Source organism: Medicago sativa, chromosome 8 (assembly GCF_051527215.1).
Source record: "Medicago sativa cultivar Bolivia chromosome 8, Bolivia_mono, whole genome shotgun sequence".
Taxonomy (NCBI): domain Eukaryota; kingdom Viridiplantae; phylum Streptophyta; class Magnoliopsida; order Fabales; family Fabaceae; genus Medicago; species Medicago sativa.
In genome coordinates, this window is record NC_140756.1 from 80,701,392 (window position 1) to 80,724,983 (window position 23,592).

A 23,592-nucleotide genomic window follows, 5' to 3' on the forward strand; every position below is an offset into this window, starting at 1 on the left:
CAACATTTACGTTAATCTGTTAAATTCGATGGTAAAAAAGACAGGCTATGTCAATGTCATGGCATTTTGGAAACTATAAGTTGAGTACCATTGCATAATCATGATCAATATATCTCAACATTAGTGGAACACCAACATTAGTGGTACTTAGTTAAGGATGAGGTGCGTATCATGTTTGATCAATTTCATGCCAATGAGGTGTTGCCGAAGGGTATGTTATCTTACTTTGTTACTTTAATTCCGAAAGTCTCATCCCCGTTGGAGTTGAATGAATATAGGCCAATTTCCTTGCTAGGTTGTCTTTACAAATTATTAGCCAAGGTGTTAGCAAGGAGATTCGCGGCCGTGATGAACCACATTATTTCTTCAAGTCAATCGGCTTTTCTTAAGGGTAGGAATTTGGTGGATGGGGTGTTGGTGGTGAATGAATTGGTGGATTATGCAAAGAAAACAAAAAAGGAATGTGTGATTTTCAAGGTGGATTTCGAAAAGGCATATGATTCGGTGGATTGGGGTTTTTTGGAGTATATGATGGGTAGGGTGGGGATGTGTGGTAAGTGGGTGGCGTGGATAAAGGCGTGTGTTTTCGGTGGGAGTATGTCTATTCTTGTTAATGGTAGTCCGACGGAGGAGATTAGTATTCATAGAGGGCTAAAGCAAGGGGATCCACTTGCTCCTTTTTTGTTTTTATTGGTGGCGGAAGGCTTTAGTGGGCTGATGCGGAATGCGGTGTCCGAGAATTTATATGAAGGCTTTGATTTTGGTGGAGGTGATTTGGTGATTTCCCATTTGCAATATGCCGATGATACTCTTTGTATAGGGAAGGCTTCGGTTCAAAATCTTTGGACTATGAAGTCGGTTCTTCATGGATTTGAAATGGCCTCCGGTTTAAAGATTAACTTCTCCAAAAGCTCTTTGATAGGGATTAATGTTAGTGACGAGTTTTTATCTATGGCGTGTGATTTTTTGAATTGTAGTGCGGGTTGTATTCCGTTCAAGTACTTGGGGCTTCCGGTTGGAGCTAATCCGAGGAATATGTCGACGTGGGAGCTGTTGGTTGAGACTTTAGGACGGAGGCTAAATTCGTGGAGTAATAGGTATATAAGCTTTGCAGGTAGAATTGTGCTTCTTAATTCGGTGCTTAATGCTTTGCCTATTTTCTATCTATCTTTCTTAAAGATGCCGGTGCATGTTTGGAGGAGAGTTGTTAGAATCCAAAGAGAATTTCTTTGGGGAGGAGTAGGTGGGGGGGGGGGGGGGGGGGGGGAAAGATTAGTTGGGTGGGTTGGAAGTCGGTGTGTCAACAAAAGGATAACGGGGGTTTGGGGGTGATAGATATCCGGGTGATGAATATTAGCTTGTTGACTAAATGGAGATGGAGATTGCTAGATGGTGAAAAGGCCTTGTGGAAAAGTGTTCTAATTAAGAAATACGGGGATAAGGTGGAGTGCATTATTGAAGGAACCAATTTGGTGTGGCCAAGACATTCGTCTCTTTGGTGGAAGGAAGTAGTGAAGCTCGGTGACTTTGGTGGTAATGATTGGTTCAATATGGTAGTGAAGAGAAAGATAGGTAATGGCATGACAACTAGTTTTTGGAATGATAGGTGGAAAGGTGATAAATGTTTCTGAGTAAAGTATCCTAGGCTTTATTCGGTCTCCAATCAAAAGGAGGCCTTGGTTGGGGAGTTGTGGGAGCCTTCGGTTACAACGTTGAGGTGGAGGTTCCTATGGAGGAGGCATCTTTTTATGTGGGAGGAGGAGTTACTTTTAAGCCTCAAGGAGGACTTGGAAGGAACGGTGGGGACGGAGGAGGAGGACGTGTGGAGGTGGACTTTGGAAGATTCGGGAATTTTTACGGTTAAGTCGGCGTATAATAGGTTGGAGGATTTGGTGTTGCGTGATAATAGGTGGGAGCAGGAACAAAAAAATGTTTTCATTCATCTTTGGGAAAATCCGGCTCCTTCGAAGGTGGTGGCGTTTGTGTGGAAGGTGCTCCTTGATCGAGTTCCAACTAAGGTGAATCTAGACATGAGAAATGTGTTACCTCAGGAAGGCTCTGTTTCATGTGTGCACTGTGCTATAGCGGAGGAAACAGCTCTTCATCTTTTTCTTCACTGCAATTTAGCTTCCTCGGTTTGGTTACAACTTATGTCATGGCTAAATTATTTCTTTCCTATCCCTCCTAATCTTTTTATCCATTGGGAATGTTGGCGGGGTGGAGAAAGGAACAAGAATGTTAAAAAGGGCCGTTGGATGGTGTGGCTTGCAACGTTATGGGTTTTGTGGAAAGTCCGGAATGAGTACATCTTTAACCGAAAAATTCAAGTGGTGGAAGAAATAGTGGAGGAAATTAAAGTATTATCTTGGAGGTGGTTATTGAGTAGGACGCACTTCCCGGTTTGTCTCTTTTATGAGTGGAGTTGGGACCCTATTTTATGCCTTAGTAGGGAAGGAAGAAGGTAGGGGTGGCTTCTTGGGGGGTTCCGTTTGGCAGCTAGCTGTTTGGGTTCTGTCACCCTGCTGCTTTTGTGGTTTGGCTGAGGTAGTTCTTGGCTTGTTTGTTATGTGCTATCATCCTTCTGTGCTTTTGGTGGTTTCTGCTTTGTTCGTTTAGCAGCAGTTTGGAGTTGGGGTGTTGCTGCTTTTGCTCAGCTGTTGGGGCTGCTGCATATGTGCAGTTGTTGATGGCTTCCGTTTCTGGACCAGCTGGTTTGTTCCTTGTTTTGGGTGGTTTTTTAGGGGTTTTTGTTCGAGCCGGTGATTTAGCGGCAACCGATTTCCCCTTGTATTGGTTTTTTTTTCCCACCCGAGCTTATTAGTGCGTCTTGCACGGGCTTGTTGGTTAATAATATTTGGCCGTTTCAAAAAAAACTCATGACTTGGCAATCCTGAAGAATTATGAATGTTTTAAACTTTGTAGGGAGTTCTCAAATAGGTACCCGTCATTGTGAATATTTCAAAAAGATACTTTATGTTGTCAAATTATATATATATATATATATATATAGGGTATTGCTAGAAGCCATCCATAAAGGTGTCTTTTAGCAAGCCACATCTCAAGGTATGAATTATGCAATGATTGATGATGATAATGACAAAAAACAATTAGTCTCTCATAAGGCTTGATGTGAATAGTCACTAAGCACAAAATATAAGATTTTGAAATGATGTGAATAAAAAATTACTTATTAAAAATATGCTTTTACAAGTGTTCAAATTAACTCAAAAATTTTTGTTTTATATTGATAGATATAACTTAATCTTAAAAAGTATATAATTAATCTAGATGATTCGGTGATGAATAACTGACAATGTTGAATCTCAACAAATTTTTTATTCATATTTGCAATCTACGTAACAAATTGTTTACTCAAACAAACTCTTGGTGTCTCTTCTAATTTTGAGTTTCTACGTCATGAGTCTCCTCCGACGAACCTTGTGAATCTCATCCAGAATGACGTGGTTGGAATTTTTTATTTGAGAGTAGCTCTCTTTTGTTTTTTTTTTCCTTTTCTCATTTTCCCTTTTCCTGTGTTTATTTTAGCATTGTACACCAAAAAAAACTCTTTTCAAACATCAATTTAGAATAGTGTAAAACTTGAACGGTCCTATACTTATTGTTGTGCGAGTATACGTTAAAATCTTATTTATCATTAATTTGTTTTTGTACAATTGCACATGATAGAAAGGTTTGTGACTTTCACATAACTCATAATCAAAGTGATAGTGGATGTGGTTAAGTTGAAGTCTTGCAAAGTAAGTTCAAGAAACTTTCAATTTAGTATATCATAGACCTTCTCTAGATCTATTTTAAAGTCAACATACATTTTTTTGGAAAGAGAGATATGCATATGATGGATCGTTTCTTGACCAAAGATAACATTATCAGTTGTACCTCTCCTCAAAATGAAACTCTCTAAAAGGGACCAATCAAATCGTCAAGAAAAGGGCAAATAAATTAACAAGGACCTTAATGATGACTTTAAGGATAACATTATAGAGATTGATAAGTTGAAAGTTCTTCAATCAGATAAAACTGTTCTCCTTAAGAATATTTATCTATACCATTCATAAGATTAATAATAACAAACATGCAGAAAGTACAGTTTTATACACGATGGAGCATTCTCTGGCCAACAAAATAAGTTACACATAACATAACCCACTGGCCACTAACATACATGATTCCAACCTATAAATGAAAGTACTCAATTAACTACTGCTATATTCTTCCCAATTCTTTCATCGGCTCATGGGTTCATATCAGTAGCCACGTCATTATCAACCAGTAAAACCTTCTTGCGCGAGATCTTTGGTATGTGGACTCAACCCATGAAAATCTGCAATGCTTTCCTGTGGAGTTGGAAATTGATATTAAAGAATTGAAATATGCACAAGAGATACATTTGTGAAACTTGTAACAAAAGCAATGATAAAGGCCACATTAATTTTGTTGAGATTTCCGAAAGAACTTGCCTTACGAACACAACAAGGGTTGATCTTCCACCACACATATTGCTTCCTTAATTCTGTTTAAAGTTTTAAACAAATAAGAAATGAAAGGGTGAGTTGATGAGGCACAACAGCCAAAAACAAAATCGAAGACAACATAGAAAATAATAGAATATGAAATGGGATAAATTTCCCAAGTGTGGCAACAATACCAAGAAAATCATAATTCATAACCAACTTATGTGCATATTAACACAAAATCAAGAGCTTGCATTGTAATAAAATAGGAAAGCTGATGAGATCAAGAGTTCACTAAGCATGTGGAAGGAAACCTATAAAAAATTCACATGACAAGAAGCATTAAAAGTCCAATTTTCATCATTTTAATGAGCAATTTTCGTTTTTTATTTTGGGAGGATTCTTAGATGGTCTTTTGTATTCTCCTAGCCTCTCCGAATGCTTCAAAGTAGTGCTCTAAGTTATTATAGTGGCTAGTGGGAATTTTAATCATGTTAATGCCTATTTTTTAGGTAATAAACATGCACTTATCATTGTATTTGTTAAATGCATGGTAGTGGGAATTTATCTCTAGTATTCCAAGCCTAGGCTATAAATAAGAAGCTCATGTAATTCTCAAATCACAGTTGGAAGATTAATATATTTGAGTTTTCTCCATTGTGAGAGCTTTTCCTTTGTTCTTGTGTCAAGAACTTTTATAGTGTTGGTTCTACCGGCAGGTCGCGGTTAGGGTCACACTTTGTTTGATAACTTTGGTTCAACCGGCAGGTCGCGGTTAGGGTCAAGTTCCTTATTTGATAACTGTGGTTCTACCGGCAGGTCGCGGTTAGGGTCAAGTTCCTTACCTGTTTTCAAGACGGTCCTATCACATATCAAAAGCAGAAAGAATGGTGTCTTCACATGGTTTTAAAGTCAAAATCTAAATCATAACAGATGGATGAAATGCATGTTAACCCCAAACTAATTTCACAGCAAAGAACATATTAATACAACATCACAACATTGAAGTAAAACTTACTTTTTTCATTTTGCTTCTCAGTAAGAGGCTTTCCCTTAGTGCTTCCTACTTTTTGCTTCTTAGGAACTTCATTTTTTATGTTTTTTGAGTGATGCTCCTTAGCAAATTCTGAATAATGAATGTTAAAAAAAGAAAAAGATGAGGCACGACGGCCAAAAACAAAATAGAAGACAACATAGGAAAAATAGAGTATGAAATGGGCTAAATTTCCCAAGTATAGCAACAACAGCAAAATAAACATAACCAAATTATGTGCATATTAACACTCAATCAAGAGGTTGCATTTTCATAAAATAGGAAAGCAAAACGAATTGTATGTTCACATGGTTTTAAAGTTAAAATCTAAATGATGAAATGCATGTTAACCCCAAATTAATTTAACTGCAAAGAACATATTAATACAACATTGAGTAAAACTTACTTTCTCCTTTTTTCTTCTTAGCAAGAAACGGTTTGATCTTCAAACAATGCTTCTTAGCAACTTCATTATTGTTGTTTTTTGAGGGATGCTTCTTAGAAAATTCTGTTGAATGTTCTGATCAAATAAGAAACAAAAGGGTGAGATTATTTTCATAAAATAGGAAAGCAGAAAGAATTTTGTCACATGGTTTTAAACTCAAAATCAAAATCATAACAGTGAAAAAAAAGGTGATTTTAGTTACCCATTTGCGCTTGTGAGATTCGACCGCTGCTGGCAACACTCCGACAAATTCCAACAGATACCGCAACTAATATGAAAGAACAAACAAAACTATTATAAGCGGCAAAAAAAACAACAAATCTAATTCAATAGCAACGTCAAAAAAAGTGCCAATTCTCCCCCAAAATTTGATAACATATAATTGAAAAAGCAACAAATTAAAATAAGTGTGATCATGAAAAGACACTTACTCAATTTCACAAAACGTGTAAAAAAGAAAGCCCTAATCCAAGAATATTGGAATAAGAAAGAAAGAAAGAATCGAGAGAGATAGGTGACTGAATATGAGCAACCCTAAGAGTCAAAAAAATCGAAAAAGTGTAAAATAAAAACGGGTCATGTTAACCGGCACCGATAAGGAAGTAAAAATAAGTATTATTTTCTGTCATTTGAGTATAACTCAGTTGGTAGGACAATGCATTATTATATGCGGGAGCCAGGGTTCGAACCTCAGACACCCCACTTATTCACCTTATAAGGTGAATTCTAGCCATTAGACTACCTGACCAAAAAAATAAAAAATAAGTATTTTTCATAGAAAACACAATTTTTTGACTTTCATAGAGTTGAACATTCTACTTTTCACCACTTCCCAATGCAAAGTTTCTATATTATTTTTTCTTAATTAGTGTCCGGGCACTAGTTAACATTTCCCAATAAAAATATATAAAGGTTTGTAATATGATTACAAATGAGTACATCCTTCGGTCACTAATATAAGCAAAAGTTTGATTTTTAGATTCATTTATTAAATGATGTATGTAGTGACTACATACATCATTTAATAAATGAATCTAAAAATCAAACTTTTGCTTATATTAGTGACCGAGGGTGTACGTGTGAGAACTGCGAATCTATTTATATGTCTAGGGTGAATTTACGTTATTACCCCTTTTCTAATTCTCACTATCTATTTGACATTCTAATTAAGCTCTTAGTAAAATAAGTGACCACAGATGAGTACTACATTGTATTTGTTTCAAGGTTTGTAATATGATTCCTCAGAATGAGAGAATAGAAATGTAACATTCTCATGTTTGTTTTAAGTTTTAAAATTTGTTTCAAGAATGTTATTTATACATGATTTATTCTATTGTTATTCTCATTCTTAAAGGATAGGAATCCAAGATTCTCATAGGAATAGAACTTGCCATAACTTTCCACTACCACTCATATTTATCTCCATCTTATTTTTTTAATGCAAGTTAATTTCTAAAAACATTCTCGGAAAATCTAAATTTTTACCAAACACATAAGTAGAAATGGTATTCCTAGAAATATTATTTGTGGGAACATCATTCCAAAGAATGTAATTATTTACCTTGAAACAAACACATCCTAAAAAAAGAGCAACCGGAAATGACAAAAACATTCTTTTTTCAAAACTTTCATCAAATTCAGTGATTTTAAACTCTGCATCACACTTATTTTTTGTTCATAATCAATATGTTCTGTAATTTTTGGGTATTAGGGTTCCAAACCTTTGAATTGTAGTTGTGATATTAGTTTTTTAGAGGATTAGGGGTTAAAACCTTTTGAATTATTTTTTTTTAGATACTGTGTAAAATTGAGTGTCTTCTCATTTAATTTTAATCTCTACATTCAATTATTGGTTATACATTCAATTTGTTCTGATTTTTTTTTTGGGATTAGGGATCTAATTATTTTTTCTAAGTTTTACTCAATTCAGTGATGTTGTATTAATATTTTCTGTACTGTGAAACTAGTTTGGGTTAACATGCACTTTTGTTTGGTATTGTTGCCGCCATACTTGGGAAATTTAATCCATTGCATTCTCTCTTATTTTTTATGCTTTTGTTTTTGGCTGTTTGGCTGTTGTGCCTTGTCCTTTTTCTTTTTTAACTTTCAGCCGTAATAAAATTAATCTCACCCTTTCGTTTCTTATTTGATTGAAACATTAAACAGAATTTGCTATGAAGTGTCGCTCAAAAAACGACAAAAGTGAAGTTGCCAAGAACTCTCCTGTGATGTTCGAATTGGCACTTGCTAAGATGAAAAAAGAAAGTAAGTTTTACTAAATGCCATAATGTTGTAATAATATGCTCTTTGTCTCTGCAAGATGGACACCTTTGGCATTATGCGTGCTAGGTGTCTGGCACCTGTACGACACATGTCAAACAAGTGTTCCAATATAATTCTTTTTTCCTTTTTTTCTACTCGCTTTTACACTTACATATAGGGCTTAAAGATGTGTTGAAGTAGTAATGATTAATGAAGGGGTTGAAGACATTAAAATCGATAACATCATTTTTAACTTTTTGGTATAGTAGGTGGATGAATTAGGTGAAAAATTGGCATATGTTGTTTAAGAACTTTTTTGCAGTGTACCAAATTGCTCAAGTTAGATGTACATCTATATTTTAGTTTTCAATTTACATCTTTGATAGATAATGTTTGTGTTTTGTTTAATTATATCTATACTAGCATGGTAGTCAGAATTGCGTTTTGAGTCGTAAAATCGGACAATTTTAATATTAATCAACCCTCAACGATTATGAGTACGATTCTGTATAACTGTATATCGGACATGAAAATCGTAAAATCGTAAGATCTACGTTCATCCAATCGATCCTCTGCGATTCCAGTCGTAACAGAATAACTCGCGACGATGCCCTCTATGGTTGGAGATGAGTTACAGTTCGCAGGACGAAGATGACCCGTTTTAGAGGTTAGGGTTAGAAAGAAAGAAGAGTTACAAGGCTCGGGTTAGAAGATAACCCGCCTTACTCTAATGGGTAGAACAAGGCCCGTTTAGAAATTAGTTTTTTTCTTCTTCTTTAAATAGGAAATTGGATTTTTTAAGTGGCTGCATGCAATGCACATTATGGCTCTCTTTGGGAGTTTTGATGGGAGGGATTGTAAAAAAATGAGGGAAGAAGTGGAAAGAATAAAGAGCAAGCTTTGGGAAGGGAGGACTTTAGTTTTCTTCATAATACAAAATCCTCCTAATTGTTCAGAACTAAAAAAAAATTGTAGTATTAATTAAGAGTTATATTTTTATTTTTTTTGCAAATGGCTCGATTATTATGGGATAGTGAGAGTATGTATTAATTTATCATTATCTACAAAAACACTCAAAAAATTTAAAAGATTTCTATTTTTTCCTCTAATCTCATCCTTCCAAAATCCCCTCCCTTCTCCTCCAAGCTCCCAAATAGAGCCTAAGAGTGCGTTTGATCTGCTAAAAAAATGAAGGACAAGACATAACAGCTCTGGTTGTATAGTGCTTGATTGGTAAAACTATAGGGACAGGTCAAACTGAAGGCAAAAGACATGACAAATTGAAATTCTTGACCCTCACTAAACCACAACACAATTTTTTGTCCAACATAAAAGTTGTCTAAAATACCAAAATAGCCATTTGTCCACAAAAAATCGTATGAGACCAAAAATTATCCAATACCATAAAAGTTTACCATGTGCTATTCTGTGCTATTCTGCCTTGTGTGTCTAACAGATCAAACACACCTAATACAGAAAGTGACTCACCTTCCAAAAAAATTTCACCTCACCTATTCATTCACTTGCAACCGATTCCTATAAGGATTGGAAGAGTCAAAGCTTATCTTCTCCACTACACCTCTCTTTCCTCTTCCTCTTTCCCCATCTTCCATAATTGCATGCGATCCTTTCTCCGTCCATATTTTCCTACGACATTCTCACTTCCAATTTCCTTTGTTTTTCCAAATTTAAATTTACTTAAGTCTTTAAAGTGTGATTTAAGGTTTTCTTGTTCCTACTTATATACATATTTTTGAAATTTGTGAATTTTGTATAATCTTATGATTAATGTTGAGATTTATGAATTTTGTATAATCTTATGATTAATGATTAATGTTGAGATTATATGATTTATGATGATTTTGCTTCCCCTTACCAATTATGCGTAAAATATGGATTTTAACTATCATGTATATCGGTGTCAGTCCTATGCTTTTAAAATTAGCAGGGCCCAGGTGTCTGTGTCGAAGTCCGTGCTTCAAAGTTCTTTGCAGAGTTAGCATGCACTTCTTCCATCTGTTATGATTTAGGTTTTGACTTTATGAGTTAGCATGCACTTTCTGTGTCTGTGTCAGAGTCCGTGTTTTATGGTTCTTTGCAGGTCGGAGTCCATATCGTGTCAGGTGTCCGTGTCGCTGTGTCGGAGCCTGTGCTTCATAGTTATTTGCACTTAAATTAATTTGGGCTAGCATGCTCTTCTTCCATCTGTTATTTAGATTTAGATTTTAAAACCATGTGAAGACACAATTCGTTTTGTTTACCTATTTTATGAAAATGCAACCTCTTGATTGAGTGCTAATATGCACATAAGTTGGTTATGTTTATTTTGTTATGGTTGCCATACTTCAGCCCATTTCATTCTCTTTTGTTTTCTATGTTGTCCTCTATTTTGTTTTTGGCTGATGTGCGTCATTTTTTTCTTTTTTTAAATTTCAGCCTGTGTCAGTATAATCTTACCCTTTCGTTTCTTATTTAATCAAAACATTAAACAGAATTGGCTGTGCGTCGCTCAAAAGACAACAAAAATGAAGTTGCTGAGAAGCCTCCTTTGAAGTTTGTCAAATTGTTGCTTGCTAAGCAGAAAAAAAGGAGGAAGTAAGTTTTGCTCAATGAAAAATGGAGAAAGTAAGTTTTACTCAATGCTGCAATGTTGTATTAATATGTTCTTTGTGGTTAAATTAATTTGGGGTAATATGCACTTCTTTCATTTGTTATGATTTATATTAGATTTTGACTTTTAAACCATGTGAAGCTACAATTCGTTTTGCTTTCCTGTTTTATGAAAATGCAACCTCTTGATTGAGTGTTAATACACACATAAATTGGTTATGTTTATCTTGGTATTGTTGCCATAATTGGGAAATTCAGCCCATTTCATTCTCTATTTTTTCTATGTTGTCTTCTATTTTGTGTTTGCTGCTGTGCTCGCCTCGTCTTTTTTTTTTTTTAAACTTCCAGCCGTATTAAAATAATCTCACCCTTTTGTTTCTTATTTGGTCAAAACATTAATCAGAAATTTGTAAGGAGCATCCCTCAAAAAACATCAAAAATGAAGTTGCTGAGAAGCAAAAAGTAGGGCGCACAAAGGGAAAGCCTCTTACCGAGAAGCAAAAAGCAAAAGGTAAGTTTTACTCAATGCTGTGATGTTGTATTAATATGTTCTTTGCAGTGAAATTAGTTTGGGTTAACACGCACTTCATCCATCTGTTATGATTTAGATTTTGACTTTAAAACCATGTGAAGACACAATTCTTTCTGCTTTCCTATTTTATTAAAATGCAAGCTCTTGATTGAGTGTTAATATGCACATACGTTGGTTATGAATTATGATTATCTTGGTATTGTTACCATACTTGGGAAATTTATTCCATTTCATTCTCTATTATTTTCTATGTTGTCTTCTGTTTTGTTTTTGGCTTGTGCCTCGTCTTTTTTTAATTTCAGCCATATGAAAATAAACTCACCCTTTTGCTTTTTTATTTGTTTAAAACTTTAAACAGATTTTTTGAAGAAATACTGCGTGTCGAGGACTGTTATGCCTAGTGTTGTTTGGAAGGAAAGTTCTTCTTGAAATCTCAACAGTTAATGAGGCATTGTTTTTTATACAAGTTTCACAAATTTATTTTTTGTGCATATTTCAATTCTTTAATATCAATTTCCAAACCCACAGGAGCGTTCTGCTAAGATGAATCCATATAGCATAGTTGTGCGGAAGAAGGCTTCTCAGGTGAATATTATTAATAATGACATGGCTACTGATATGAAAACAAACCCATGAGTTGATGAAATAAGTGGGAAGAAGAATGGGATGGCCAAGAAGAAGAGTAGTTATTAGACCCAAAAAGAAAAAAAAAAAGAATAGTAGTTAATATAGCAGCAGTTAACTGAGTACTTTCATTTATAGGTTGGAATCATGTGTGTTAGTGGGTTATGTTATTCCTGACTTATGTTAGGGAATGCTCTCTATGGTGTATAAAACTGTACTTTCTGCATGCTTGTTATTATTAATCTTCAGTAATATAAACTAGATTATTATCTTGCACCATTTCACTGACGATTTGCCCAACCTTTATTTTACACAATGAGCACTCATAGTAGTAGGACTTTTTTAATGCACTCAGCTGGAAAAGCTTTAAAAAAAAAAATCATCTAAAATATAAACCGTTAATTTGTTTTTTTAGGAAAGAAATATTTACATATATTATTATAATAAATACTATTTTATTATTATTATTTATTAAAATTAGTTAAAGTTCCCTTTTGCAAAGCCACTAGGACTTGTCTAGCAGTGAGGGTTGTATGCATGAGGTCCTTGGTTGGATGATGGTATACTACTGTACGCTTCAAGATTAGGCTTTTAAATGCTATTGATCTCAATACCAATGTTTGCAAACTATTTATGCTGTATATATTTTTTTTGAAAGATTAGGCTATATTATAATAAGGGTCTTGTTAACGAGTGTTCCCGGAGCACTCTTTAAGCATTCCAAAATAAGCAACCAGTAAACAATTTATCATTCATTGTATGTTTGATACTTCGGGAAAAATAGTGGATAGTCGTTAAATTACATGTGAATGATGTAAATTTAATTGATTATACACGTGGACATACTTCAAGTGAAATTGAAATCGCAACATTGCAACCAAATTATAGCAATATTATGTAAATAAAGATATTTACATAAAAGATAACATATTATGGAAATACCCCCTTAATCCTTGCATTATGCAGACAAAGGGATTTTTTTCTCACTCCATGATAGAGAAATACTTATATGGATGGTATAGAGAAATATTCTAAAAGAGAGAACAATCCTACCGGGTTTAAGAACTTTTGACCGACCAGTCTTTGCAATGTAATCCTTAAGTCATCGCTAAGGTTCTTGTTTACCACATTTGCCCTCTTCTTTGTGATTTGATTGGTCTCTTTCATAGTAGCTTCATAACCGTTAAAAGTTACTTTTTATTTTAATTATTTGCATATGGCGTTTATGGTGGGAGGCTATAAAATTTTGGGAAATGCTAACTTGTACTCTTGGGGCATAAGTTAAGGTTGTAAAGATAGAAATTATGCATCATAAATTGTGCTAATTTATTTCTAACAAGATTGAAATTTAATATTTCTCAATAAATATTTGCTTTTTATAGAAACCTTAACATGTACCTAATGACACAAGTTAACGTAACCCTAAAATTTTCTATCATGGGAAGCCTACTTTTACTCCAATAGCAGGTTGAAACCGTTGTTCACAATTTAAGTTTTTCTTCCCAAAAAATTTAAATTTACCATAAATGACCAATTATAATATAAATCCCATATCTTTATATCTTTTGAACTCAAGTCTCAAACAAAATAAAAATCGAATAAGACCGTAAACCCAAAATGTCCCCTTTCTACCCATTGCCACCTCCTTCTCATCTATTTCTTTTTCAGGTTTAATATGACATTTTTTTTATTGAAATGAGTGACATATTTGTGATACCATTTTATGACAACTTTTAAAACAACATTCTTTTCTCTATTTTTATTGGTTAAAAACAATAAAGAGTAAACACACAATGAGAATAAGAGTATGAGAGAAACAATAGGGTTGGAGCATATTCATAATTAAACAAAAATTATCAAGGTACTTGGTTCAAAAGGTACTCTTTCTCAAATCCAAACAATCCAATATTTTAATAATATATCAATGGTAAATTTTAGCTTTTCCCACCATAGGAAAAGTAATAATTCTTCCCACCATAAACGTCACCTTATTTGCAACACAAAGTATGAGAGTATAATTTTAAAGAAGAAATTGATCTTCACTCATTTTGCAACCATAAATTACACCTCCTAGATGTTAACTAATAACCGTAGTAACTATACAGGCTCATTGAATGCTGATAGACAACGGTCAAACACATTGAAGTAGATATGATGAAAGAGACCTCAATGTTGAAGGATACTTACGCCAATTAAGAAGCATAGTTTCCCCTTTTGTTGCTTTACAATTCTCCTCAACTTAGACATTCTCTCTCTCAGTTTAAGTGTCTAGCTAATTGCACTTGAAAATTTAGTAGCTTCACTTTGGCCATAATTTATACTGAATTGAAGATTCAAGATAAAATCCTACATGGCAAGAGGTTAGTGTTGTGACTGAACCCACGTGTATTAATCTTGCATGGCTTAACTTCAGGCTCGGCTTGTACTTTGAATTTCACATCAATATCACATGCCTTCACTTTCCAAAAATCAAACTCAAAAGCTTTGAATATTTTTTAGTCAAATTAAATTTTGTCCATCATTAGTGATTATCGCATCCTTGAAAACGATTAGCAAGTCCAAAAACACAACACTTATCCCATCATCAAATAGAGGTCCTACTTAACTTTATTGATAATCAACTACCTCAAAAAAAAAAAAAACTTCAAATCAAAGATGCAATTGAGCCCATGATGTTCGATTAAAGTCTTTAGGGATGAAATGAAACCAATAAAATAAACTAGAACCTCAAAATCACCATGGAGAGTGAGGTTTCTCACATCACACGGCGGGAATTCATATAACAAACTGTTTACTCAAACAAATTCTTAATGTCTCTTCTCTTGTGAATCTCCTCCAGAGCAACGTAGTTTTTTTTTGAAGAAATCAAAATGAAATATATTAACAGCGGCGTTGGAAGCCCTTCAGTACAAGGTGTACTAAAGGATTCAACCCGACAAACAAGCAATCACAAAGTATAATTACAAACAGAAAACAGTCAGTCGACACCCAGACAACCTAAAGGGTCCGACCACCAACTGTGAGTACCGTACACGAAAGTGGTTTTATTGGCTTTCAGCCACCACAACGAATGAAATTTAACTTTATCTACGAGCTTCTCAATTGATGATTCAGTGTTGTTGAACAATCTATTATTTCTTTCATTCCACACCAGCCAAATACATAGAAGCCATAATAATTGTAAGAATGAACGACGAGCTCTTGAGTGACCAGAATAATGAATAAATTGATGAAAATGATCTCGGATATTTTCAGCGTCTACACCGGAAACACCAATCCAAGATCTTATATGCTGCCAAAGAGACCCAAAAACGTGACAATGAAGGAATAAATGAGATGTAGACTCTGCTTGACCGCATCCAGACACACACTGATTGTCTAGTACCTGAGCAATACCGCGCCTTCGAAGATTTATTTTAGTTGGTAACCTATCTTTCAGCAAACGCCACGCAACAATGGAAACTTTCAAAGGAACCTGCTTATGCCATACAAGATTCGTTGTTGTGTCAAGAATTGGAGAAGCCGTAGCTGTCAAAGCATAGTATGCACCTCTGACTGTATATCCGTCATGGATGTCCGGGTCCCATTGCCACCTGTCTGAAACATTAGACTGAACAACAACATCCAGAGCAACGTAGTTGAAATTTTTTATTTGAGAGTAGCTCTTTTTTTTTTCTTTTCTCGTTTTCCCTTTTCCGGTGTTTATTTTAGCATTATACACAAAAAAAAACTATTTTCAAACCTCGATTTAGAATAGTGTAAAACTTGAATTTGAGTTTCTACATCATAAGTCACCTTCGACAAACCTTGTGAATCTCCTCATTTTAGCATTGTACACCAAAAAAATAAAACTCTTTTCAAACCTCGATTTAGAATAGTGTAAAACTTGATCAACGGTGTAAACTATTGTATACGTTAAAATCTTATTTATCATTAATTTGTTTTTGTACAATTGCACATGATAGAAAGGTTTGTAACATTCACATAATTCATAATCAAAGTGATAGTGGATGTGGTAAAGCTGAAGTCTTGTAAAGTAAGTTCAAGAAACTTCCAATTTAGTATATCATAGGCCTTCTCTAGATCTATTTTAAAGTCAACTTACATTTATTGGAACGAGAGATATGCATATGATGGACCGTTTCTTGACCAAATATAGCATTATCAGTTGTACCTCTCCTCAAAATGAAGTTACTCTAAAAGAGACCAATCAAATCATCAAGAAAAGGGCTAATAAATTAACAAGGACCCCAGTGATGACTTTAAGGATGACATTATAGAGATTGATGAGTCAAAAGTTCTTTAACTCAGATAAAATTGTTCTCTTTAAGAGTATTTCTCTATACCATCCATAAGAGTATTTCTCTATCATGAAGAAAGGATTAAGGGGGTATTTTTTTTTTTAAAAAAAAAAACAGAATAATAATAACAACATGCAGAAAGTACAGTTTTGTACACCCTCAAGCATTCTCTCGCCAACAACATAAGTTACGCATAACATAAACCACTAACACACATGATTCAAACTTATAATTGAAAAGTACTCAAGTAACTGCTGCCAAATATTAAAAACTACTCTTACTGCTCTACACACTTGTTTCATCAACTCATGTAGCCACATCACTATCAATATCAGCCTCCAACTCTTCCTTCATCATTGAGATAGCCCTCCTGTTGGTTTAGAAATTGATATTTAAGGAATTCAAATATGCACAAAGAAACTAAATTTCTGAAATATATTTAAAAAGCAATGCTTAAGGCCACATAAACTTAGTTAAGATTTCCAGAAGAACTTGCCTTAACAATACGCATGGTGTCACAATCAAACACATAGGGAGTAGTAACGCAATCGCCATTCTTTTTATATATAGTATTATAGCTCTGAACTAGTCCCTTTCGGTTCCTGAACATCAAAAGAGGAAACTTTCGGTCCAAGAATTCTTTCTTCTTAGCAGCTACCCTTTTGTTGTAACTTGCACGAAGCTTCTTAGCAAATTCTGTTTAATGTTTTGATCAATTAAGAAATGAAGGGTGAGGTTATTTTAATATGGCTGAAACTGTTAAAAAGAAAAAAGACAACGCACAACAGCCACACATGCATAGGAAAAAATAGAATGAAATGGGCTGAATTTCCCAAGCATGCTGGCAACAACTCAATCAAGAACTTGCATTTTCATAAAAACAGGAACAGGAAAGCAAAAATAATTGTATCTTGACATAGTTTTAAAGTCAAAATGTAAATCATAACAGATGGACGAAGTACATGTTAACCCAATGCAAAGAACATATCAATAATACAGCATTACAACATTGAGTAAAACTTACTTGCTCTTTTTTTAATATTAGCAAGAAACTGTTTCTCTCGCTCTGTGGCAACTTCGTTCTTGTTTCTTGCACGACGAACATTATCCACACGAAACTTTCTCTTTCTGCTTCTTACTTTTTGCTTCTTAGCAACTTCACTTTTGTTTGTATTTAAACAATGCTCCTTAGCAAATTCTGTTTAATGTTTTGATCAAATAAAAAATGAAAGAGTGATGTTATTTTAACATGGTTGAAAGTTAAAAAAGGAAAGGCTTAAAAGACAAGGCACGACAGTAGCAACAAACAGAATAGAAGACCGGCAATGGATATATATATAATAGAGAATGAAATCGGGTGAATCAAGATAAAAAACATAATCAAACTTACGTGCATATTAACATTCAAAAAGTGGTTGCATTTTCATAAATCTAAATCAAAACATATGGATGAAGTGCATGTTAACCGATATATAAAAAAGATGTTTTGAGTTACCCATTTGAACTTGCGTGATTCGACTGCTGCTTTCAACGCTCCTTCAAATTCCAACAGATGCCACAACTAATAAGAAAGAACAAAATTCTGAAAAGTGCCAAAAATTTAAAACAAATATACTTTAATTTAATAATGATAATAAAAGCCCTAATTCAAAGGTTTTAAACCATAACCCCCAAAAATTTCAGAAAAGACTGAACTATCAACTAGAATTGAAAAAGCAACAAAAAAGTTTAAAATTACATGACAAGACACTCAATTTAACAAAATAACTAAAAAAAATTACCAATTCAAGAAGAAGAAGAAGAAGAAAACGAACCAGATTTAAAAATACGATGGAGAGAGAGGTGAGTGAATAAAAAATGGGACAAATTGACAAAATAGGTTAACCAGCCAAAGCCCAATTCGGCCCATATTTTTATTTCATTAAATAAATTTTGTTATCTTTTTTTTTTTCCTTCATTATCACGATTGAATAATAATTCCTTTGATCTTTCTTCTCTTCTACTGTCTCATTTGGAACTTGTGTTCCTTCATAATTCAAATATCACAAATGAATCTGAAATTCTTATTACTAAAATTTAAACTTATGAACATAGCAATATGCATCACTTTTCCTACACATGAAATGCAATTACTAAACTCATAAGAATCTCTAAAAACCCCAATTTCAACATCATCTATTTCTCATTCCCTTAACCATTTCTTAGATTTGAATTGAAAACTCACCTAGTTGAAGATTGCATTGCATGCAAGGAGTTGGTTTGGAACACAGCTTTTTTCCTCCCTTTTCTTTGAAGAAGGCATCTGATTCAAAATGGATTCATGCAAGTGTGAGGAAATACTAATCCTTTATATTGTGATAAACATAACTAAAATGTGGTTAAGTAGAATGATGAATATTATACATATTCTCAAAAAATGAAATGTAAACGGTTTAGTCGTTTAGATGAAGACTAATGTTGATTTTTCACACATTTTCTATTTACCATACCATGTCACATTTATGTATTCTTTATCCATCATATTATTCACGACATTTTCTTTTCTTTTCCTCTTATTTTTTTCCCCTTTTCTAATATTATTTTTCCTTAGTATATCAAGAGTCTTATATTTGAATGGAAAAGTGGAAGTTGAACATCATAAAAGTAATATGATCTATATACGGAATGACTTCAGATTTTGGGGAAAGACATGATGTTGAATTCAACTGTGGTGGTTGTTCTCAGCCTAATTTGATAATCCCCCTGTGTTTTAAGACTCCTCTCATGGCCCGATAATGGTATCAGAGCTAATTTTGGACTAAAGGCGACCGACTTCTTATGTCGAACATCTTTCTAACAATGGTGGTAAGTGCAGTTTGTCTCCTTAATGTTGACGATGCAAGTATATGTGGATGAAAACAATTTCGCTCAAGAGAGAAATCTCCAATGATCGGATGAATTCACAATTAAGGGGTGATTGTTGATGTGTGTCTCAAGTTGTACGTAAAAGTGAAAGTTTAACATCATATAAATGAACTTATACCCAATGTGTTAAGATTTTGGATGAAAATGTAGTGTTCAATTTAACTTGCGTGATTGCTCTTAACTCAATATGACGATCCTCAAATGTTTTAGGACTTCCCTGCTAACCCAACTTTTCTAAGGTTATGTTTGAAAGTTGAATTTTGGATGAGGGAACTTTGAAGAGTTATGTCTATATTTTGGTATATGTTTGAACATTACATAATTGAAAGAAAGAATAACATGATAAAAATTCAGGTAACATTTCATTCATTCTTAATTCATTTTTAATTTTTTTTATCATTTTCATATTTAGTAAAAGTGAATGTATTTCTATTTAGTACATAAAAATTAGGACACGTATTTCATGTATGCATTTATGAAATTCCATGACCATGAGCTAGATTACCAGCACATTTAAAAGTAGGGCACGATGGTACTTTGAGACTTGAGTCTGGCACATTTAAAAGTAGATTACCAGCACATTTAAAATTGGGTTTTGGTTGAGTTTATCCATTTGAAACAAAGACCTGGGAAATGGGGATATTGAAGTGTACTTTTCTAGGTGAGGTTGTTATTCCTTAATGGTTGTGTTTCTTTTTTCTGATTTACTAACTAATTTTCCCCAAATAGTAATCTTTCCCTTTGGCATTAACTTTTTGGTGGGATTTAGTATGGGAAAGGCTTGTTTTTTCCCACCATGGGAAAGTTAGTTTATGACCACTAGATTAAGTAGAGAACATTGTCTTATTGTATACTAACAATACTAGATTATATTTCCATCATCTTCCAACACTGTCTCTCTCTTTCAATGGCCATTCCACATTCAATCTTCAACTCACAAAATTAAATTCTACAATTACAGAAGTTAAAAACTCTTCATCATCTATAATCAGGAAACCAAATTAAAATCAAACAACTCAAATAAACAAAATCAGATCTTGAAAAGGGAAATATGTCAAGAAAATGGAAAGGAAATTACATTTGGAGAATGAAACCAAGTAATAATACTGGGAAGTTCTTCATATTCGTCTCCCTCTTTTCAATATGCTTGTTAATCCTTTTTCTCTTTCATTTTCATAAAGAGGTCTGTGACTATGTTGTTCGTATGATTTCAATTTTCATCACTGTATATTTAATCACTTAGAACAAATAGAAAGCAACAAACTAAAAAAAATCTAGATCTATTTTATGCTTTTTCATATATGTCTTTTTTTAGATCTAAGCTTGCTCAAAGCTTCCATTGGTGATTAGGGAGAAGTCATTTTGAAGAGATGAAGCTTGCTCAAATCTTATTTTATATTTTTTTAGATCCAACGAGTGATTGGACGTAGAGGTATGCGGGAGGAAGATGAGAAAAGTTTGGAATGAGAAACCATTAAAATCAGGTGTGGAAGAACATGATAAGATTTAATAGATGTGTACAATCTAACCGTTGATCTTGTGTTTCCCATGGTGGGAAACAACTCTCCTTTCCCATACTAAATCCCACCTTTCGACGTCTGTGTTGATTAATATATTCTTACTTGTTGGTACGTTTTTTCATTTTATATTCTTACTTGTTGGTACAATTTTTTTATTTTGTTTAATATATTTTGGTAGGGGATTCTGATCCTTTAAACAAGTGGTTAGAGATTCATCCCTCACTTTTGTGTAGAGAGAAAATCTAACAGAGAGTAGTCATTGTTAAACGGCGACGGATACTTTGGAGGAATGCTTCGTAACAAATTCTGTTGAATGTTCTGATCAAATAAGAAACGAACGAAAGCGTGAGGTTATTTTAATCGGCAGAAAGTTATAAAAGAAAAAATACTAGGCACAACAGCCAAAAATAAAATAGAAGATAGACATAGAAAATGATAGAGAATGAAATGGGCTGAATTTCACAAGTATGACAACAATAGCAAGATAAACATAACCAACTTATGTGCGCATATTAACACTCATTCAAGAGCTAGCATTTTAATCAAATAGGAAAGCAGCAAATTTTTTATCTTCACATGGTTTTAATTAATCCCAAAATGTAAATCATATCAGATGAATGAAGTGCATGTTGACCAAAATGAAAAGAAAAAAAAAACGGTGATTTGAGTTACCCATTTGCACTTGTGAGATTCTACTGCAGTTGGCAATGCTCCTTCAAATTCCAACGGATACCACAACTAATACGAAGGAACAAAATTATCAAAAGCGGCAAAAAAAATACCAACACATATAATTTCATAATAGTAATAATAATAAGGGTCTTGTTAACATTGCCCCAAAACACTCTTTAAGCATTCATAATCAAGAAATTATTTTTAACAAAATAAAGACTTCAATTTTCAATGAAATATAAGCAAAAATTTTCATAAAATTGTACCACTTTTGGTGTTTAAAGAGTGTCCGGGGCACTCGATAATATTTTCCCAATAATAATAATGTAAAAATAAAACCCCAATTCAAAGGTTTTAAACACTAATCCCCCAATATTTGAGAACAGATTGAGCGATAACATATAATTGAAAAAGCAACAAAAATAATCATGAAAAGACACTTAATTTCACAAAACCTGTAAAAAAGAAAGCCCTAATCCAAGAATATTGGAATAAGAAAGAAAGAAAGAAAGAGACTAACTAGAAACGTGATCGGCAGAGATAGGTGAGTGAATATCAGCAATCCTAGAGTCAAAAAATCGAAAAATAATAAAATTAAAAACTAAATCGATCAAATGGGTTACTCAGCCCAATTCGGGCTTCTTTGGCCCATGCTTTTATTTCATTTAAACAAATTTTGTTATCTTATCTTTCATTAAAAAATATGATTGAATAATACTTAGATTTGAATTGATAAGTCACCTAATTGGAAGATTGAGAAGAAGAATTGAAGATTGAATTGCATGCAAGGAGTTGGAACACAACTTTTCTTTTCTTTTCCTGTTCTGTTTCTGGTACTGCACGTGTGAGAAGAGGTGAGAGGAGGGAAAATATGATTTTTTTTATATTTTTTTTATATTTTTTATGTTGGTTTGTTCTATTCATTATTCATGTCTAGGATGAATTTACGATATTACCCCTTTACTAATTCTTACTTTTTTCTAATTGACTTTCTAATTTAAGCTCTTAGCAAAATAAGTGACTACCATACATTATCAAGGAAAAGAGCAGCTAGAAATGATAAAGACATTCACATTTTAAAACTCTATGTGTTCTTACATGATAAAATCAATGTGGATCATATCACTTCTTGAGGGAATCATTTTTAAAGTGCGAGACTCGCACTAATTTTACCTAAAACATTGAGTGATTGTTGAAAACATAGTATTCTTAGGACTTCTCTTTAGCAAATATTTTTGGCTTGTAACAATGTTTTAAAAAAACATTTTTATTTGTAGTTATTGACTATGACAATTGGTGGCCCATCGAAAGGCCATAGAGACAACACTAAATATTTTGTAGGCAATATATAGAGTTGAGACTATTGAGGCAAACAAGAACCGTTTCTCATGAGAGGTTAAAATGCTTGAAGCCTTCTTCCACCCGCCTCACCTAATTAAGTCATATTAGTGTTCATAAAGAATACAAAGGAGTGTTGGAAGCCTCTTAAAAATAATACTTAAATTATAGAAGAGTGTGGAATGTATCTAGAAGTGTGTATAGAGTTATCTATTAGCACCTGTAAATCCCTCCTTGTAGTTGACATTTGAAATCAAGAAAATGTAAGTTTTCTAGAAATACTTCCATTCCTTTTAACAATAAACGGAGCAAGATTAGGACAACATCCTAATGTGATAGATGAATCAGTTCCTATTTTATATATTTTGTTTTTACTCCCTCCAGTCTCCACCTCTGATCTTTGATTCTTTTCGGATTATCGGTTTTTGCCACAAAACTTTTCCCTCAAATTTAATCAAGTACTTAATCATAATTTCTATCAATATACAAGACAACATGAATACATTTTTTCTCAACAGTTACACCTTCTAAGTTCTATCCAGCACAATGATGCATGTATAGTATATATACTAGTAGTAATACTAAATTGCCACCAACCGCAAGTTCTACTGCACATGATTCACGTCCTTGGCCCTCTTGTAAACATTTATTTTAATTCTGCATCTCATTCCCTCTTTTTTGTCTTTTAGGAACCAACATCCATTTCATTTGATAATCACCACAAGAAAAGAAGAGTTACATATGTAAAGGAAAACAATACACTTGTATTAGGTTTTAAATCACGAACAACGTCGCAGTGCAATCTTTGATATTATGGATCGATGAAAATATGACGAATCTTATGACACAAAATGTTTTAATTAAATCAAGTAATAAAAG

The 23,592-nt window shown here is 33.5% G+C and overlaps 3 protein-coding genes across 3 annotated transcripts; all 3 read right to left on the minus strand.

Annotated features, from left to right (window-relative positions):
* Window positions 1-3,972: 3,972 nt before the first annotated feature.
* On the minus strand, window positions 3,973-6,491 carry LOC146902109 (uncharacterized). Its single transcript, XM_085737846.1, has 5 exons — window positions 6,382-6,491; window positions 6,153-6,218; window positions 5,912-6,025; window positions 5,491-5,598; window positions 3,973-4,531 (listed from the first exon to the last, which is right to left on the minus strand). The coding sequence occupies exons 2-5, from the start codon at window positions 6,154-6,156 to the stop codon at window positions 4,377-4,379; spliced, it is 381 nt and encodes a 126-aa protein (XP_085593972.1). The 5' UTR covers window positions 6,157-6,218; window positions 6,382-6,491; the 3' UTR covers window positions 3,973-4,376.
* Window positions 6,492-14,955: 8,464 nt separating this feature from the next.
* LOC146902110 (uncharacterized) lies at window positions 14,956-15,801 on the minus strand. The gene is made up of 3 exons (XM_085737107.1): window positions 15,785-15,801; window positions 15,364-15,571; window positions 14,956-15,270 (listed from the first exon to the last, which is right to left on the minus strand). The coding sequence occupies exons 1-3, from the start codon at window positions 15,799-15,801 to the stop codon at window positions 14,956-14,958; spliced, it is 540 nt and encodes a 179-aa protein (XP_085593233.1).
* Window positions 15,802-16,388: 587 nt separating this feature from the next.
* Window positions 16,389-17,814, minus strand: LOC146902111 (uncharacterized). The gene is made up of 4 exons (XM_085737786.1): window positions 17,775-17,814; window positions 17,304-17,477; window positions 16,776-16,975; window positions 16,389-16,649 (listed from the first exon to the last, which is right to left on the minus strand). Exons 1-4 carry the CDS (start codon window positions 17,776-17,778, stop codon window positions 16,611-16,613), a joined length of 417 nt encoding a protein of 138 aa, XP_085593912.1. The 5' UTR covers window positions 17,779-17,814; the 3' UTR covers window positions 16,389-16,610.
* Window positions 17,815-23,592: the final 5,778 nt, after the last annotated feature.

What these genes read in the sequence shown, in the direction of transcription:
- LOC146902109 (XM_085737846.1), bottom strand. An exon ending in TAAGAAGAAAAAAGGAGAAA is followed by an intron (nt 5,599 to 5,911) that starts GTAAGTTTTACT and finishes TTCATTATTCAG; the next exon opens with AATTTGCTAAGGAGCATCAC. An exon ending in TGAGAAGCAAAATGAAAAAA is followed by an intron (nt 4,532 to 5,490) that starts GTAAGTTTTACT and finishes AACTTTAAACAG; the next exon opens with AATTAAGGAAGCAATATGTG.
- LOC146902110 (XM_085737107.1), bottom strand. An exon ending in GAAGGCGCGGTATTGCTCAG is followed by an intron (nt 15,271 to 15,363) that starts GTACTAGACAAT and finishes TCTCTTTGGCAG; the next exon opens with CATATAAGATCTTGGATTGG.
- LOC146902111 (XM_085737786.1), bottom strand. An exon ending in TAATATTAAAAAAAGAGCAA is followed by an intron (nt 16,976 to 17,303) that starts GTAAGTTTTACT and finishes AACATTAAACAG; the next exon opens with AATTTGCTAAGAAGCTTCGT. An exon ending in ACACCATGCGTATTGTTAAG is followed by an intron (nt 16,650 to 16,775) that starts GCAAGTTCTTCT and finishes CTAAACCAACAG; the next exon opens with GAGGGCTATCTCAATGATGA.